Source organism: Bombus affinis, chromosome 3 (genome assembly GCF_024516045.1).
Source record: "Bombus affinis isolate iyBomAffi1 chromosome 3, iyBomAffi1.2, whole genome shotgun sequence".
Classification (NCBI taxonomy): domain Eukaryota; kingdom Metazoa; phylum Arthropoda; class Insecta; order Hymenoptera; family Apidae; genus Bombus; species Bombus affinis.
In genome coordinates, this window is record NC_066346.1 from 266,813 (window position 1) to 287,568 (window position 20,756).

Below are 20,756 nucleotides of genomic sequence, written 5' to 3' on the forward strand. Positions count from 1 at the left end.
TTTTATCGATCAAAGTTGCACCGTAAGAAAATAAAACGCGTGGATCCTTCCTTCGTAAAAGGAAATTGCGAACCGGGGCAGTTTTATGCGATGTGATAAAGTCGAGAAATGAGAAATTGTATCGCCGTTTCCGTTGATCAATTAATATTTAGAATTTATTAGTACGCGTTAATTTTACAAAATATATCAGAGCAATACACATAATTGTATCGTATGTGTATTCAGTTTCGATTTTATTCTAATACTGAAATATAAAATTATCGGTACGTAGAAATATACAAAATTGCTCTATATTTAGCTCAGTAGCGAAATCTCTCATTACCAGAACATATCATATGTTAAGAAATACTTTAATATCAGTACATTTCTTATAAACATGCGTCAACAAGCACAAGACATTAAACATAATACAGAATTTGACAGATTTATAATACAGTCTTTGGATAAAAACACATCCACCACGTACGCGATAAACTTGACTTATTCATCACTTAGTGCTATGTTCTTTTTTTTTTCTATTTTTTTTTTTTTTTTTTTTTTTTTTTGTTGAGAGATCGTGCGCTAAAATCGTTTGAAATTGAACGTTTTGCTCGAGCACACATAGCACGTATATATATATATATATATATATATTTTTAACTGTGCACCTTCAAGCAATTTCTTAATATCAACTTTCTTAAAGCTACACGTTTGTAACGTATCCTCCGTGTTACTATGTTAATACGTCTATTACACAGTAATTTTTGTAATAACATAGATCTCAGGTCTTTATCTTAACATTGATACTATGTCAACGCTATGCTACCTATAAATCTCTGAACCTTTTGAAACGTCACGTTATATATTACAAGTACGTGAGCGAGAGCAGTTCGAGCGGTCTGAAGAAAAAAATGTCACTGAACACGTTTGAGCAAAACCGCGCACATAGAATGCGTGGAATCAGAGAGGCATAAGACCAGTCCTCGTAGTTGGATTACGTGCCATGTATATGTCCATATCATGATCGGTCCAATTGTTCTCTTCGTAATTGTTAAGGGTGTGCGTCGAATCGGCTATGCTGTATCTGCTACCTGGTCTTGGTGGGTTTTGCTCCAATGTTCGATTACACGATCTTGGCCTTTGCCTTCTAGATGAAGAATGCGGTGGCACGTGACTGGGTGAAAAATTCGTTCGCGATATTCTGTCAGAAGCTGCGGTCAAAGATTGTCGAGATTGTCTCAACTCTGGACAAAATGAAATATTACATTAAGAATGCGGCAGATGCGTCTATTCGTTTTGCCGTATGGGATAAGTTGGCGAGGAAAATCTAACCTGATCTTGTGTTAGCGAGATTGGAAGTCAAAGTGTTGTTTCCAAAGTATCTCGTCGATGTGTTAGAGAAGCTGTGCTGAGATTGTCCGTCGACTACAGAACGAGTCGATACTTTTCCGCTGTAATGTCCTGTCTGTGATCTGACATCGTCGATGCAAGAAGCTCTGGTTATCGAACCTAGAAACAGACTATTCTAAAATACGCGTATAAATTTTTATAAGAAATTGAATTACTTTCTTCTACTATAGTATTCTATGTTCTATACGTTCTAGTATTCCAACTTTTTTTTCTCTCTTTTCCTGTTTTCTTATACCTTGTCGATCAACGGGGAATATCCTTGGCCTTGGTATGCTTCTGTTACTGTATGCAGACACTTGATCCCATTCTTTTTGAGCGTTATAAGCACTGAGTGTCGCCATTGATGACAACGGCCCACCAGGGCTGGGTGTCGGACCAACGTTGGAACAACAATTCACAGGTAAACCAGTAATGGGTCCTCCCATTTTTGTCTGATCGATACTGTGAAGAGTATGAAGTTTTCTGGCCCTTCGCCGATTCGCAACGATAAATATTATTACTGCCACCACTATAGTGGCGCATATAGCTGCACTCGCAGCGATAGTAATTTTATCCATGTTGGACGTAGGCGAGTTTTCCGTTCTTACCTCCTTGCATTGATTGTAGGGCACGTTCGCAGGGGTGATGTTCGTTTCTTCCAACGATACTACGCACACCACGATACATTCCTGCGAAATAAAACGTACATAGATAACTCTAAGAATTGCGATGTTCAAATGTTTATTTATGATTTTTCAATAATTGCGCAGCTTGCAAACGTTCAACGTTTCAACGTTTTCTCCTTGACGAGTTAACGTCGATTAACATTCCTAGTTTATTAACTTTCGCACTCTTGTACGTACATGTATATGAATCGTAGTTGATACGTACAGGTAGGACAGGAGGTTTGGTCGACTGTGCGTTCGTAACACTTTCGGAGAAGTATTTAGTTTCATCGATTTATCGAAATTATTGAAAAGCGGAAGCAACGTTTGCGGCAAGCTCTTTAAATTGCAGGAATAAACGTAGAAGCTAGTGAAAACAATTTTACCTGTGAAGGAACGTTCTTGATTTTGAATTCTCGTTCACTGGCCTCCAAAGGCGGTGCCTGCTTGAAACTACTGTCGCCGAACAATCTATAAATTACTTTGAAACCTAAAATATTCGTCGCTTCCGTGTCCCAGTATATAATCACTGCGTTATCTTGTCTGAGTACGTCCTTGACGATGATATCTTTGTCGGTGAATTTTGATTTGTAAAGCGGCGAACCGAGTACCAACGGTGGTCTTGGTTGATGTTGCTGCGATTGATCCTGAATTTGTTTCGGCGGGGATGGTGTGGTCCTCATTATCACCACGTTTCCTGTTCGTGCAACCGTTGGCCTGTTGGTGATGGTTCTCGGTGTAGTGGAAAATGGTGTCTCGATCTTTTGGAATTCCGTCGTGGAAGATACAAGCGCCGTTGTCGATACGGTTGTAGTTGTCGCGGTAGTAGTAGGTAGGTTGATCGATGGTCGAGTGGTTGGATCGTAGCCGTTGGCTGCTACAGCGGATCCTGTAGGTTCTCTCGTGTCCACGCTTTCTACCGTTCCGATTCCGATTATCTCCGGAGTTCTTTCGCAGGTCATTTCTATGAGAAATAACGATAATTATCGGACAGAGTATACGGAGTATACGATCGGCTAAAACTAAAACCGATCATCTAGATATCTTTTTACGTTAGAAGCGTATATACGATATAACGATATATCGTAATATATCGGTAGGTAAAATAATAACAAAAATAAGATAAAGATACAAACATTTCTTATAATCGGAATACCGTTATGGTTAGCATATTTTTTTTTATACAAATTGCACGATTCTCTATGTCTCGATTTTCACGTTATTCGTCATGGCTTTGGAAGGTGATTCTACGCGTTCGGATCGGTGGAGATCCGTTAAAAAGGCGAACCACAAAATCCACCTGGAGAATGATTTTCAAGGCGAAAAAAGATTTTCTTTTTTTTCTGTTTCATCGTACAGTGCCGATCGGAAGGAAGAAGAGTGCGAAATCGCGAATCGATCATTCTCTCGGGAAAGATCGTTAAAGTCCCATTAGCGCTTATACGCGGTACGTGTATTATATATCGGATTCAGACGCAGGGAAAATAGCATCTGTCGTTGCACGTGGACGCGCACCGATCCGAGGGTGTAGAATCACCTGGCATCGCGCGTTCCATCCATAAAGATAAAGTCGTTACGTTGGAAACTTTATTTCCAAGATATCTTTATTTCGAATTACGGTATCAGTTCCTTTAACCCTTTGCACTTGCACTTTTTTTGTGAAACTGGAAATTCTTTCAAGATATATCATACGCTTGAAAATGACAAAATACGACAATAGCGCGAGTTCTTTCTTTATTTATTTACATTAGTTGAGGTAAATTTCAAATACGCTTGAAAGCGTCGAAAGCGTCGAAAGCGTTGAAAGCGGGTGCTGTTGGTAACGAAGTTGAAATAAAATTCACAGTGCAAAGGGTTAACGGCGGATATACGGCATTTTACGGTATTTTACGGTATTTTACGGTATTTTACGGTATTACACGACACAACACAGAAAGGACCGCGTAAAAGTTAAAACACGCTTTAAACTTTTATCTGCTACCGCTACCGTTCTACCGCTAACGATCGTTAACCGTTGATTAAACGTATATCACCTGCTGTGTCGATGTTGTAAAAACTTTTATCTTGCAAGTTTTGCGGACTTCCGCAGAATTGCGGCTTGCGTTCCCGACTAGTGACTTGCAAGTCTCTGGTTTTTATCCAGTCGACGATCCACCGTAATCTGCAATCACAGACGAGAAATCGGCCTCCCAAACTCAGACCTCGAAGCGTTCCGTTTAAACGAGCTAGAGCTTCCTCTGGAACGGTCGACAAAGGATTTCCATCGATCGCTAGCAAAGTTATCGACGGATTCTTTTGAAACGCGTTTATCGGCAACTCCGTTATTAGATTGAATCCTATATCCAGCACCTGGATCGGGACAGAGATCGGAACACTTTACGTTATTATTTGTCACTGACGCTGACTCATTATCGACGTTATGCTCCTAAGTAGACTCTTTTATACGTTTTACATTTACGAGGAATAAAGCGAGAAGAGGGAGTTTGTAGTTTGCGAACTTGAAAACTGTAGAAAAATTGATTTATTCTATCGAGATTATTACGAACGGTAAACCGTAAACGTTCGAGTTTCGTTTTACGCTTTCTTATTTCGTTCTTCGTTACGTTTGAATCGCAAACGATCGAGTTAAACGAGTGGTTGCCGTCCGCGTAACATCGACGCGTTAACGTTATAAAAACTGGAAACTATCGGCGAATTGAAATTTGGCAAATTCGAGCGTCGTCGGTACTGTCCGCGTCTACCATTGTCGGTACCACTGTACGGACAGGCCCGAGAACGTCGTCGAAACTCACCCTTAGGTCTTGAACGCTGTTGATGGCAGCCGTAGGAAAGTCGGGAATAAGATTGTTCAACAAGCTCAACGAGCTCAAAGTATTCTTGATACCGTGAAACGTATCGGATCCGATATTTTGTATCAAGTTTCTCTCGAGATTCAGACCGGTCAACGAATCCAATCCCTCGAAAGCTTTGGTACCAGCGGAGCCAGGCAACTCTCTGATGCTATTCTGCGACAAATCGAGAAACGCCAGCGTCCTTAAACCTCTAAGCGCTTCGGGAACCTTCTTCTGTCTGGTTCCCTTCAAATTCAAATTTTTCAACGACCTGTCCAATCCTCGAAACGATCCAGGCGCCAAAGTAACTTCGTTGTCGGAAAGTTTCAACGTAACTAACTTTAATCCCGCAAAGGTATCGTCGTTCACCCTCGTAATTTTATTCATCGAAAGATCCAGTACCGTGAGATTCTTTAGAGTTTTCAGCGTCTCACTGGGAATCTCCGTCAATTCGTTGTCCTTTAGATTTACGCTCTTCAAAGAGCTTTCCTGGCCCCTAAACGCCTGCGCCTCGATACTTTTGATTCGACAGCCAGACAATTGCATATTGTTGATTTTCACGGATGAGAACGAATCGTTCCTCAAGATTCCTATGGTGCTGTTGTTGACGTAGAACAGGTCTATGGTGGTTTTCGAAACGTGGCGCCGCATAGCGGATAACAGTTGCTCGTAATCGACGATGTCACATTGTACCGAAAGTTCTCTGGCCAGGTTGTAGTCGCAGATGCAGGAACTCTCGAGATCGACTACGTGTTGCGCCCATGGACAGCTGGAGGTTGCTGCCACGATTGCGATTATGTTTGCGAGTAGCAGCAACACCGTTCGACGTATATCTGAAAATATCGCCGTTCTCGTCAGACTCGATTTTTCCATGGAAATTATCTTCCTTTTTCTCTCGCCGATATACCAACTTTATTCCCGGAGATATATCGACGACAAACAAGGAACAAATTTGAACTTTTTTTAGCGGAATACGCGCGATCCTTAATGTAATCGCGCTTGATTTTATCGCTGCTCTCTATCGCAATTTTCCATCTGCAAATTCTATAAGGTTGAACTAGAATTCGCCGAATCTGACGCAACTAGTTCGACGGTAGCTACCGGCGGCGGTCGGTCGAATATATTCGCGTGTCTTGCGTATATCGCAATTTCCAACGGTTGCCTAAAACGATTACTCGTTTTTCCTTTCGAGGGGGTAAATCCTCTCGCGCGAGAAAGTCGTACGCGTAGCGATAGGCTCGGCTACGTTTACGATAACAACGCGACTAAGCGATACGAAGGAGAAATGGAATTTACGACAAGTTGCGAAGACGAAATTATTCGAAATTTTATCGCTGGATAGTCGGATTTACGGATACACGGTGAACCAAATACACGATCCCGTGGCTACCAGCGAGCAAGGTGCGTGCGTAATTTCGAAACTCGCGCCGCGCGATTCCTCGTATTCCCGCGGAGTGCGTGTGGCAGTGCGCGAGCTCGCCAACTTTGGAACGGTTCGTTGCTGCTGCTCGAAATACAGCCAAAGGAACAACGCGAGAAAAGTGGAACAAAGTTTATGTATACTCGCGAGCTTAAAAGTAGAACCGGCCTGATTCGGGATCGAGCAGCGGCGAATAATCGACGAGGGGTTGTTATTCGGCGTGCGAAGATACGTTGAAAAATACCGATCCAATCGCGAAATAAACTTTATCGAATATTTATCAGCGTGGTAAAAGTAAAACGTTCTGGTTCCACGTTTTCCACGTATTTTCGCGTGTAGGATAGTTGGCTGGCGAGATTCGTATCCGATTCCATGGAGAAGGAGGCGCGCTAAGAAATCATTCGGTTATGCCGTCGCGCGGAATCGCCGAGACGTCCGGTATACAGAGTCGGTAAAACGTCGTGGTTTCGTTCGATTTTTCGTCGAATATCGATCGTACGTTCTCGCTCGACCGAATATGGGTCTGTAGACGCGGAAACGAGGAACGGCCGATATATGCGTCGTATGTAGGACTGGGATACAACGGTTATCGAGAAGCATAATGTACGAGCAGGCCTAAACGAACCGCGACAAACCAGGGTCCATAGACCGAACCCGTTACGAGTCAATGGCCGGAGTAAACGTACGTCCTCGCGCCGATATGGGTTCTATCGATGGCAGTCGACCAACGGTGTACGAATTCCTACCGAGATCCTCGGCCTGTCGCTCTTTCTATTCGAATTTTCGCGCACGAGTATCCTCGCGGGAACGTTGACGATATCTTTAACGATTCCGCAAACGCGGAATATAAAAGTTGGCAAACGTTTAGCACGGTTCGCGAAAGTGTTTGCATTCGGAGGGATCGCGTTCGTCGCTCGACGTACTTATCGTCGCTTAAGCCGCTTAAGTTCGTCGCGTTAATATCGTAGCCAAACTTTCGAGCGTTTCGCTTCCAACCGATTCCAACTTTTCCATAAACGCGGACAAAAGTTACGAGAAAACTCGACAACAGTACGTATATCTGTAACGGCAAGGAGATAGCCATAGCTGCTTAGAACGTTCTGTAAGATCAAGGTTGCGATTAGCAGAATTATTCGGACATTCCTTCCGGAGATGTTGGAAAGTGCAGAGTGGCTGGTAGAAAGGGAATCGTTGCACGACGAAACCTTTGGTTTAAACCTGAACTTTATTTCCTTCGGTCTGCGATCCGATAAAATCGACGAGTAAGTCGTTCGTCGAACGGAACTAACGGCAACGATACGAACTACTTTCGAAAAATCGTAACGACGAATCGTCAGCGAGCCGGTCGACGAAAGAATTCTATCACGATATATCGTTGTATCGTTACAAACTCTAGCGAGATGGCGTAATTAATTTTCTTCTTTAGCCAATCTTTTCGAATTTTTTCAAATTTTCCTCCATTTGCTTCGTTTATACCGTTTATACCGTTTATACCGTTTATACCGTTTATACCGTTCGCTTCGTGCTCGAGGATATTAGATTGGCGTCGAAATTGCGTCAAAAAGATATAAATGAAACATCGAGGTTGATACAACGAAGGTAGATAGTTCGATCCGAGAGAGTCGATTTCTTTATGGAAATTTAATTTTCTATAATTTAGAAATGGAAATTAATCGGAATTGTGTAAATCGTAAGACGAATCCGAATCGTTTCTGAATTAAAATAATAGGATGGACGTTGATTGCGCGGTAAAAAGAGAATGGTAATCACCTGCTCAACTGGGTTGTCACATTTTTCTACGCCTCGGTAATTCCGTATCTGCCGCTGAGAACTAAATTTTACTTATACTTTCTTCCGTTTAATTTATGCGTTTTGGTTTAGCGAAGCCCGGATAATTGATTTCTCGATGAAAACACCGTAAATTTAAGTTACCCGGACGACCGATCGATCAAGTTCGATAGCACGTACGTAGGAATCTTTCTTTCCGCGTAAAATCTTTGATCGGACGAGTTTTGTTCGAATAGGAGCCGAAAAATGGTGGTAAAATCCTCGGGAAACGAGGATTTTATTTCTTTGTTCGATTTCGATCGTTCGCCGCTACCGTTGCCGTTATATTTTTTTAACAGCGGTACACGTAGGTACGTAAGCATTTATGGAAATATCTAGTCGCGCGTTGGGTAAAATTTTGCTTGAAAGATATGCGAGGTAAATCTCGCGGACGTTGGAAGCGCGGTAAGAGTCGTCAACCTGAAAACTCGCATAGTCCAGTAGGTGGCATAGAGTTTAATAAGACTAATAAGCGGCGTGATACAGAGTTAAAAGATGCCGGAAGTTGTTCGGTAGGCAAGATGGTCGAATTTCTAGAGCGGAGTCAACGGTTCGAGTCTTGTTACGGGTTCAGGGAAACGGAATAAGAACAGATCGGAATACCTAATTAATTAACGTACTCGTCACGCCGTTGCATCTCGGAATACTTGTTAATGGGAGCACAGGAGCGCGTACCACTCGCTATACCATATTATACCATTATCGCGATCGTCTATCGCTCGGCCAATTTCCCTTGGTAATTAATAACAGCCGTTGTCACGAACGATTCGTCGAGATGATCCGTGTACGTCGCGGTGTTGCGGCGGTAATTGCACTCGAGCGCACATCCGTCGATGGAATTGTTCTCGATAAACGCGTGGAATTTCTTTGATAGGCGTGTCGAGTCTTAACCACGAGGCTCGTTTTCTTTGGTTACAGATTCGATTTGCAATTTCGAGAGCAAGCGCGGTTACGTTACGAAAGATTCGTCGAATCTGGGTTTATCGATGGTCGAGCGTAAAGTAACCTCTTACGTCGGATCGTTCGTTACCGCGTTCGAACGGCGTAACTCGTTTTTGATAAGATCGCGCGAAATACATTTTCCGTGTTATTTCCGAAATAAGAACGTTACCGTCTTTCGAACAAAATATGGCCAAGCCTGCCTAACTGCGACGGTGTGTTTGGAGCGTAAATGGAATCGCGACAGGTGGAATTAGATTTGGATTAGGTTGCGTGATTTAAAGAAATTCGCTATTAGCCGACTACTACCGATCGCTCGTAAATACTTGCGAAAACTGTTACAACAAGGCGTCGACAGCAACGACCCAACGATACCGAGTCGAGACTTAAAAGTCCAAGATACGATCAAGGGTGGAGCGAAAGAAACGTTGCCGCGGATTCGACCGGTTGCTCGATTCTTAGGAGCGTGCAAATCGTATACAACCGACGTAATTTGAGAATTCAGACTTTCCATCGTTTGAAGATCCATTCGACGAGGTATACAATTTTACCGGTAAAGCATAATATTTCGATATTAATATCGCGTTGTCCGACGCCCGTAATACGTCTAGTTATCAGACTGTGACAGAACCTAACTGGGAATAGTTATTACTATAGTCGCTGCCTCGACAGAAACCTTGCTGCTATTTATCGTGCGATAGAATTTCTGTTTTTCAGAGAAACACCGACGTTTTCCAATACCACGAGCCATTTAGAATTTGCAGGTACATTTGCGTACGCGTATACTTGTTAAATTCGATTCGATTTGCTCGTTACCGCGAGGTAGATGGCCGGTATACGATAGGATACGCCTTGAAATATGTTATCAAGGTCAACGTTCCGAACAGCTTTTTTCTATACGTACGATCGTCGCTCGGCCGTATAAAGTATCGGCAGAATCGATCGATGACGATAGTTTTTTAATAATAAACGAAGAAGAAGGGTATCGGTGGATGGTAGTTTCTAAGAAAAAAAGGTATATATGGCGTCGAAGCAGGGGAATTAAAACGTCGGTAGCCGCAAAAGCGAAAAATCGTCGATATCTGTTCGATGTCGCAACGGGATATAGAGAAACGTCGGGCAAATTCGGGCAGTCGGGCGATTTTGTTCTTTCCAAACATCGAAAGCAGCGATCGGGTGAAAGTTTTCCTTTGTCGCGCGCTGTTTGCGAATACGTACGTCCGAGATCGTTCGGTAGGACGAGCGCTGGCATTCCATCGACGTACTTGACCGGCTGACCTTTCGTCTCGAACGATCGAACAACGAAGAAATTATCGTCGCGTTTTTGATATCCTTGTCGATGGCTCGGTCCGAAACGACGACAATTTTCCGAAATTTGACGAATAAATTCCCAAATAATATCCAACTTCGACGCTTATCTCGACCGTTTCCAAGTACACGGAAGGAATAATAATTTTTGTATCTCGTTGCGAACAAGTAGCGAACTAGTATAACAACTAGTTGCTAGTCGGCAGGCGATAACGGTATGGGATTTGTGGAATTTTTAGCTGGAACGCGCGAAAGGTGCAGTACCGAATTCTTCCAGCTGTCTAGGTACATTTTCCAACCCTCGACGAGATCGGAGAACCATGGAGTTTCAGGTTTTTCGAGAAGTTGCGCGCGATTTACGGTTACGCGTTTACGCTGCATGCAAAATGCCTCGTTGTTTCATTCATCCGCTAATATACGGAGAGATATAGGAGACACGCGGTTATGTAGTTGCCTACGGAATTCGCGCCTTTCACTTTCGTTCTCTTTCGGTGTTCCGTTTTGCTCCTACGACGTAGCGAAATATCCGCCATCGCGTTATCAACGAAGATTTGCGCGAGATAGAGCGTGCTTTGGAACGTCGATAGGACGTTGCTATTAACCGCAGGTTGACCCAGTGTCGACGTTTATCACGCCTTTTCTAAGTAGCCTTTTCTCACGGTATCGTTTTACGTTTTTTCAAAGACCGAGATAGACGCGTTCGAATCGCTCCTCTTTACTTTCCAAGTTGTAAAGCTCGATTTACGCTCGATATACGAAAACCACGACTTTTACCAGATTTTTCTCGGGAAAAACGTGTTTTACGCTGCTTGATTAGTTTCCCTTAGATAGTTGCGATACGAAGCGGAAGCTGGATACGAACTATGATCAAACGCCAAAGTATATTTTAACATATACCGTTGTACGAGTTGTACGAGTTGTACGAGTTACGTTTGATATTTCGCTTTAATATAGAGCGGAGCCATCTTAGAATAGCCAGATCGATCGACGTTTTTGCGATTTCATCGCACTTCCGTTGTAACTTCCGTTACGTCGATAGTTTTTAAGTTGTTTCAAATACGGTGAAATCCGTACGAAACGAAATATCGAGATAAGTTAGTCGACGACTAACCAACGTCGATGCTAAATTTAACGATACCGATGCGATTAGCGTAATTAAATTTTACGATCCGCAAAAGTAGCGGATATAAATACCGCGAATGAAATCTTAATCCAACGAAATTTCCCTCGAGAGCGCAAAGAAAATGCGTACGAACGTAATCGAGAAGAGGAACCGAGAGGAGGATATTGTCGGATTTTATACGACGAACCGTGCGTACCAAGTACTTTTCTTGGCGAATCGCCGGACTTTCCATATTGTTGTAACGGTTCGCGCTACCAGTTGGAACAGTATGCGAAACAAACCATGCAAGTACTGTTAGCCGCTCCATCTCGCGAGCAAACGCGTTACGGCGAAGAAAGAGAGTTTCCTTGGGTGTGACAGAGACCTCGGTATTGTTCGGTATCGATGCCAGCTCGATCCCCGATGCTATCTCGAATCATTTGCGGAAGAAATTAAGAGAATCGGAGTATTTGATCTCGGAGAACGTATTTATTTTTCCAACACCCAATTTTCGTATCTTTCTCAACGAGGGCGAAAGCAAATAATAATAATAATAATAATCGCGTCTTGTACGGATGGGTCGAAAAACGTATTTTAATAAGATTCCAAAACGTAACGTAGGTGCGAGCCTAAAAGCGGGCGAAGCGGATACGAGGTTCGTCCGCGTACGAACCGGACAGGATATCACCGGTAACGCGACGCGCTGTTCCAGCGATCGGCGTTTCATCGGTTCCGCTCGTCTCCGACCGAGCATCGTCGTTCGTTCGAGAAATCGAACGCGAGACGCGCGTCGAGTTTCTCAACGTGTGCAAATGTCGCGATATGATATAATCGTAGTGGAATCGAAAGCGGTTAACTCGGTGTTACCGTGCGACGCGACGATGACATTGGTTACGCTGTCACGGCGTAACGTGACGACGTTAACCCTTCGATGCTGCTATCGTATTATCCTACCTTTATAATAATATATATATATATATATATTCGTAATAATAATAATAACAACAACTTTGTCATCGTAGTACGTATACGCGATAAAATAAATTAGGTACGTTGGGATAAAAGTTTCGTCGAACCAAGAACATGGTGGATGACAGAATCTCGCGAAATTAGGTTTACTCGACTTGGAAACGCTGAATACCATTCGCGTTGCAAATAACGACGCGATCCACGATGAACCAAAGCGATTAATAAATATGCGAAAGACGCGCGCGTTACTCGAAAATACGAGATAAAAGACGATCCGATATAAATATCCGTTTACCTTTCGTTTCTCTTCCTCTTCGTTTCTCGCTCTGTCCGAATATGCATTTACTCGAACATCGGTGATTCGGCAATTACCAATCTGTTCGAACGACGGTAAAATTACTTTCGTAATCGTTTATCGACCTACCGGCAGATTAATCGCCAAACAATCGTACCGATAAAATTACCATCGATAATTCGTTAAAAAGTTGGTTTGGTAAAATTCGATCATCGACCTAAACCTAAGAGAGACGTCGAAGATCGGGTCAGAGATAAATTACAAAACGTCGTATGCCTCGGAAAAGAAGGAGGAATCTGTCGCGAGTTACGTTGGAGGAACGCAATGTCGGTTCGTTTCGTTGCGCGGCGTGAGAATACGATATACAATGGACGACCGAACGTGAAACGCGCAAAGGGAAAAAAACGGAGGCACAATAACTAGGAAACGTAGGATCGTGGTCGCGCTAATTACCGGATTCAAAAAACCGTCGCAGCCAGTAGAGCAATCGCTTTTGTAACTGTGAATCTTTCTCCCGAGTCGTTCACCCGCTATCGCGTCTCCGTTGCCGCGTTTCTCCGCCACCGAGTATCGTACGATTAAAGGCATTACGTATCGTAAAAGTCCACCTACAGCCCCCAAATACGAGATATCGCGGTAAGAAAGCGGACGAACGCGACACGTTCGTCGTCTTCGTCGTACGTTCGTACGACGCGTGTTCCCAACGTAGGCGCGATAGCTCCGAAAAGAACCGCTTCTCTTTTTCTTTTTTTTTTTTATGGAATCGGGTTTCATCTTCTTCGAATATGAGAAATTTGTAGAATCGGAGAAACGTAATTTTCGTAACGATAAAAGGAGAACGTAATTGCGAGGAAAGACGGTGTTGGCGAGCATCTTGGAAAAGAATCGTCCGTCGTGTAAAAAGAATCGAAGGTGCCGTAGCTCGTGAAACTTGAGAATTTCAGTGGAATCGTAAAACCGTAATTAATATTACGCGAAAGTATCAATTAATGTATTTAATTCTGGCAAAACTACAATAGCACTTTCACCTTTCCTCGTACTTTCTTCCTTCGAACGGGAAATCGAACGATGCTTATCATCGATAATTATCATGGATCGTTGATATTTAATTACGCGCTATCCTTTTTTATTAGCTTTTTTATTAGCAAAGTTTTAAGAACGCCTAGTTACATTTAAACGAAATATTTGGAAAAAGTAAAGGAAAAGATGAGAGAGAAGCGCAATGCCTAAAAAAAAAAAAAAAAAGAAAAAAAGAAAAGAAAAGGTATCGACTGTAGCGATAAATACGTTTTATTTTTTGTTTTTTCTTTTTAAACGATGATTTCTTAAATCTTGGTTTGAAAAACGATAATTTCGCTCAAGAGAGTTACTTGACGTCACGTTAATATCAATCGCGATGTATCGCAGCGTATCGTACGTGTTCGAAGAGGACGGTAACCGCGACTGTAACGACGAACAGAGTATTCCAGCGATCTTTCGTGGAAATTCTAACGCTTACCGGGTCTTGCTTCGAAGAGAGACGCTGCCAAGAGGCGATCGCGTTAAGAAGAGACGTACAAACCCAAAGACTGGAAAAGTTAAAGTATTTTAAAACCGTTAAATGTTTAAATCCAGCAGGTACTTACTAGACCGGAACGAATCAAAGTTTATTATACTTCGTATCGATCGATTAACCCGATATAAGCGTGGAAACGTATTAAAAACGATTAAGATCCGAAAGCACGCTAAATTATTTTCCTTTCCGATTTGACCATCGACCGATGTCGAAGAAACGCGTATTTTCTCGTATAATCCGCGTAACGAAATAGCGACGCGTTAAAGAATGGCGAATTTTTATCGACCCGACGGTCGTCGATAATCGATGGGCACGAAATCCATTCGCAATTACGCCAGCAGTCCGACGACGGAAGTTAAGAAGCGGTCGCGGAAATGAGAGCCGCGACGTTCGCGCCAAACTCAGTTTCCCTCGACCTTCCTGGGATGTGGGTTAACGCGTACCAACTTTTAGTCCGACGATTCGTCGACAATTTTATCCGTCCTCCTTTCGATCGTTCCTAATCCATTTGTACTTTTCGTTTAACTTTTTCGAAGTTTGTTCGTAACATCGAAGGAGCTTCGGGGGCGAATACTTTGATCTCGTTTTTGTTTTCCCAATTTTTAAAGACGCTCCTTCTTCCAACGATCATTATCGCGTATTTCCGTATCGAAGAATTGCCTTTTTGCGAATACAATCGCAACGCAATCTCTCCGTTAGAGCGAGAAAAGAGTCGACGAGAAATTTTGTAACGCGTATCGTCGCATTGACTCGAGGATGTCTGGTCGTAAGACGCGAGAACTGAAAAACCATGTCGATGAATCGCGATCGATAGCCGCGAAACGGTCGGCTATTCTAGTTTATTCGCCCGTTTCAGGGTTTCACGGCGTAAAAGAGAAATCCCTCGTTTATTAACATTCGCTTCTGCGGTTGATTTTCCCAAGTATGCGAAAAACTCGACCACGGAACGATCGTGCGGAGTAGAGTGTAGAGACCGGCGGCCTTTCTCCGAACGCAACGCGATGCAGTTGCGAGTAACCGCGGATGGAATTGCTTTCGACCGAGTGTATCCGATATACGTATAGAATCGCCGCGTGCGCTATGCTCGTCGATTACGTATCTCCTCGCGAAGCATTTCCGACCAGTCGGACAAAACGTAGAGGGGCCGAAGTTTGCAAATTTCGTTGGCACGATCGTCGCGATCGTATCGGCAAAAATTGGACGCAATCTGAAAATATGCGAACAATTACGGATATTGACTCGAAAGCGTTACTTTTGAGTAATTTTGGGACGACCGGAGGATGGATGACGAAAGTAAATAGTAGTCGCGATTAAAATTTATCTTACTAACCTTATCTTATTAAGAAAACGTCGACGTCGTCCATTTTCGCGATAGATTTTTACAGATAATTACGTATTACCGCGCAACGATGAAGCTTCTTTTCCCGCGTTAAAGCTATCGAGGTGGAAGAAGTCTCGACGACCGACACAGTGCGTTTGAAACGACGTTAAGCTTAAATTAAATAACGTAACGTTACTTTTATTCTGGCTAGACCGGCTAGAACGCGAACGAAGCATTTACGTCGTATTTAAAAGACGCTCTTTTTCACGATCTAAGCCGGATAGTCGCGTCGATAATTTGTCGTTACCATCGATGGTAATAAAATTACTAATAACGATTTCATTAGTTTCGAAAACGCCAATAGCGCTTTTTTTTTTTCTTTTTTTCTCACTTTTTTCGCGTACGACCGTTCTAAAAGCTATTCTACTTTCCGTCTCGAAATCCAAAGTATCGCGAGATGAATCCCGTTCGAGGTTCGAGTATCGAACGCTTTTTATTCGCGTATAAGGATTATACACGATTATCGGTGTATAAGGAGACGTACGTAGGAAGTGCAAGTAACGAAATAGAAGAATCGAAGCGAGAGAACAATACGGTTGGATGGTCATGGCGAGCAAGCAACTGGGCAAGCAAGCCAGTACCGCCACGCTCGTTGGACTTTGCACGAGGAAATCGTAGAAATTTCTTCGTAATAGTTGCCAGATAGGACGGAATTATCATAGTCTCCATAATCATTTTTAACGTAAAACTATGTGGAACAGGACGTAACATTTTTCAAGGTTTCTTCTTTTCTAAGACAATCGTTCACAGATCGAGGCAGTAACCTCTTCTATTCCCTCTTTTACTATTGCTTCCTTTAATTTGATTTAATCTCATTTAATTTAATTTAATACGCTCCTTTAATTATTATCGCCTATCAACGCGATCGATCGATATATATAAATGATATAATGCAATTTTAGCATCGATTCGAATCTCCACAGCTCTAGAGAGCTCCGTTTTTACACAACATCCAAAGTAATTAATAATTCTGCTAAACAAAAATTAATTCCATTTAAAAAATGGAAAGATTTAACGACACCGTTTGAATCGTGGAAGGCGGCTCTGTTATAAAGAGCTCGGTAACAAAGTTTTTCACAGGCGAAGCAGCTGTTCCGAAATCGATGAGATCCAAGATGTCTATCTTTCGAGTCCATCCTGGCTACGTCGTTACGTACGCCAAGTACGTCTCAGCTGAAAAGTACATGGACAGTCGCTTATTTTTCGTACAACGTACCTAAACGTTACTCGATGAACTCTTTGCGTCATAGCCATCGTACGCTAATGTTACACGGCGAAACATATTTTTAAAGCCGATACCGTAACGAAGACAATTTTGGTCTACCGGCGTGAGATATCGGGTTCGAAGAATTGGAAAACAGTACAATGTAGCTATATAGGTATCGGGTTGTTCGGATTTACCAACGTGCACCGTGAAACGTTTCTTACCGACGCTATCGCATTATATACTCGCAGCGATACTGTTACCGCGTTTCCGATCTTGTTTGAACGTTATTTCAAAGAATAAATATTTCATTGACGTACGAGCGTTATTCGAGATATTTGGCAAATACGCGTATTTGTAAGATGTCTATTCGCGGGAAAACTGTATCCTCGAAAAGACCGCGGGATTGCGTTGGATTCTGCTGTAAACGAACGATTGCTGGCCTTAATTCGTATTAAACCTAATTCATCGATATATAACGAGATTCTTATTAGCCGGACGGCACGGTGTGCCGTTACGCGGCCAATAACGCTTTGTAACGCGCGAAACAAGTACCGCGAATTATCGCTTTATGTCTATCGAATCAAATTTCACACCTTGCTGAATCGATGAGATTCGTACGTTCGATTTCGATCAAAATCAAAATCGATATGAAAATGAAAATGAAAATGAAAATCGAAACAGTACGCGTTCCATTCATTTACGGACGGATTTGTTTAGCGATATATCACCGATTGGAAAGTCGATAAAACATCTTTCAAGGAGCAATCTAAAAGTCGTAAGAGACGAGGCGAGACGACGAGAATATAATTGGCCAATTATTAGATTAGACGCGTAGAAGGTCGCGTCTTTCTCTCGTCCGTAGTTAGTAAAAATGTAACGAGTACGTTTTCGGCTGCTACCGAAAAATTCTTTCTTTATGATGAAACAAAAATTTGCCAAGCGAATCGTTAAACGACGTATATAGCGAAGTTGAAACGTAAGGCCGAGCCGCGGCTACGCGTATACGACGTAAGAAAGGATTAGAACGTAAACCTTGACGACATGTTTCAAAATCACGAAAACCGACGCGAGAAGGTGAAAACGCGAGAACGTAAGACGATCCAGCCTGTTCTATCTAATTGAGAAATATTTTTTCGAACGTTTGAAAATTATCGCGTCGATTGGAAATTTCGTACAGATGAAGGTGTACGCGGTTGGTGTAACACGCGAGAAACACACTGTATATATTGGCCTCGTGTAGTACATGGTTCAAGGTCGGCCAGTACACGCCGAAGACGATACCCACGAGGTGTGTGCGTAGGTGCATTCACCCTTTGAAACTTGTTGCTATAACTATACTCGTTCAAGCTGTAGGGACCAACTAGCAAAGAGCCGTCTATGCAACGGCATCGTGAAATCTCACGAATGAAACTTTTGTTGGATAGACGCGTGCCCGGCCAATTTTCATCTTATCTTTTCTTATATCTAAATAACGAACACAATGGGAATGACGACGACGACGACGACGACGACGATGATGATCATCGCTCGCTCATAGCGGGAGAAACGGTATACCCGCGTTTATAGAAAACGGACTTTAATTCGATTGTGCGCGATTTTTCCGTTTGTTCTTTAATTCAACGTTTAAAACTTCTTCCGCTCCATTTTTTATTCCTTTTTTTATCTCGTTTTTATAACAGATAAAGAATAAACAAATAAAGAATATAACAAATAAATATAAAGAATAAGATATATTCGAGCGAGATTTAAATTCAACTTCAATTTCTTTTTTATATAACAGTTATAAATAATTTACAATATTTTGAATTGTTGTTATCGCGCGATATAAAATTTAAACGACGCTTACGAATATCTCCTCAAACTCGTATTAAATTTCCTTTTTCAATTTCTACGATAATCAGCGACAATTTAAAATAATCGATTGTTTCTGCCGTATAAAATAGAATTTGAACGAGCTTGACGAGCCATGAATTTAATTGATATTTATCCTATTTATTTCTTTGCTTCTATCTTTCTTTTTAATTTATACGATAGATTCGAAGGATCGGATAATAGTTATTATAGTTATCGTAATAGTAAAAAATTTAATGAAACGTATTAATTCGGCTGTAAGCTGTTGGTAAAAAGGACGAGAAAACGATTTTGGACGAAGATGGTATGTACCGTTAAGTATTTTGAAATCATCGGAACCGACATACCTCTATACCGTATACGATCATAATTGAGCGCAAGAATTAAATTCTGTGGAAAAAGTCGTTGCAATGTCGATATCGCTAGAGATTTATTAACGATTGTAAAAACTACTTTCAAATAGAAATACAAAAGTATACGTTATCCGCGGAATCCCTCAAAACGGAAACCGGATCAAAATTTTACGTTTCAAGGGCAAAATACCACGTTCAATTCGCTTTTCTATAACAGTCGACGCTCGAAAATAGATAATAATATGTCGATGACCGTGTAGGTTTCTTCGTACACCGTGACAAAGAGCTTAAAATTAGTTAAAGATTTAGCAACATGCCAAGTACGCGAACTTAAAAACCAAACATAACCGAAACTAGGGAACAATTTATAAATATCCAAAACGCTCCTAACAAAGTTTCTATGAAGAGAAACGGCGAAAGAGACAACACCGGATCGATTAAAATTTCTTCCGCGTTAGAGATACTCGTATTATTACCAAAAGTTAAAGAGTAAACGATCGTAACGATTACGAAAAATTCGAGAAATGGAAACGATAAATCGAAAGGAAAACTAACGAAAAATAAACAAGAACGTTCTTTTATACAGCGATATGCGCATGTTTGTTACGTACGTGTTTTATATATGTATATATCTAAGAAAACGATACCGCTATTTTATAATTATCCGATATATGTACATATTTACACGCGGTACCGATAATTCGAAGAAAAAGAAACCAATACAAAAAGAAAAAAAAAAAAAAAAAATGAAGAATCCAGACGGGATTTACTTACTCATATTTGTCAGCATTGGTTTATAGCCAGTTTTGGCCCATGACGTGTTCCGGCGAAGCCGAAATTCGTAGCCAGTTGTCAAAGAAATCACGTAAAGGGTCGCGCAACACGTAGAAACGAAAATCACGTTTTGTACGTGTTACAAGATAGAAGCCATCGAAGAGCTTGCTCGACAGCACCTGTTGTTCCTCGTTCTCGAAACGAGATAAACGAACCTTTAAAATTCCTAGCGATGTACTTCCAGTTACCTCTACTGGCGCGCCTGTGTTATGCGTGTATAGTTCGCGACGTAAATCACCTGCTAATCGAATAATTCTTGTTCGAGCGTATAGATCGATAGGAACGCGCGTAACTCGCGAACAACGACGCGTTCGATACTGGGGAACCGTTAAGTTCGGCTCGGTAGCATCGGCATCACGGTCTTCGACTAGACTGCAAGAATTTGCCGCTCTTCGACCCCCTCTAGAAGCTCGTCTCTCTCCCGTAGCGGTGCAGGTCGAGGTAGGGCAGGATAGAGTGCACGGGTCTTGGAAAAACGAATTTTCGATCGATCCTTCGACCGTCGACTACCGAAACACTGTCCTGATTTTTCGCGCGATCATTCGATTGGTCGTAGGCGCGCTTTCAGAGTGATACACGGTATCACCGACGCTCGGTATGGCCAACCTAAAATATTTCGCGGGCACTAGGCATTACCGTATGTTCGGTAAAGCGCTATTCGACGTTTCTTAGCCGTTTCGGAGCGGCTTAACGAATGCCTGCTAACGTATAACCAGTATCGATTATAGTACTTGGTCCAAAATATCGAAGGTATTCGAAATTAAATATCGAAAACTAAAATAAAATGACGAAAACCTTCTCCGGATACGCTATACGCGTTGTACGAAACATTTTGAAATTCCAGTAGCGTT

The 20,756-nt window shown here is 42.1% G+C and overlaps 2 protein-coding genes across 3 annotated transcripts in view; one reads left to right on the plus strand and one right to left on the minus strand.

Annotated features, from left to right (window-relative positions):
• LOC126914550 (rab3 GTPase-activating protein catalytic subunit) overlaps nt 1-20,756 on the plus strand; it is a 31,279-nt gene that overhangs the window by 3,492 nt on the left and 7,031 nt on the right. The window lies entirely within an intron of this gene.
• Nucleotides 503-20,428, minus strand: LOC126914551 (vasorin). The gene is made up of 7 exons (XM_050718628.1): nt 19,846-20,428; nt 4,826-5,697; nt 4,067-4,382; nt 2,420-2,997; nt 1,625-2,057; nt 1,312-1,488; nt 503-1,223 (listed from the first exon to the last, which is right to left on the minus strand). The coding sequence occupies exons 1-7, from the start codon at nt 19,859-19,861 to the stop codon at nt 940-942; spliced, it is 2,676 nt and encodes an 891-aa protein (XP_050574585.1). The 5' UTR covers nt 19,862-20,428; the 3' UTR covers nt 503-939.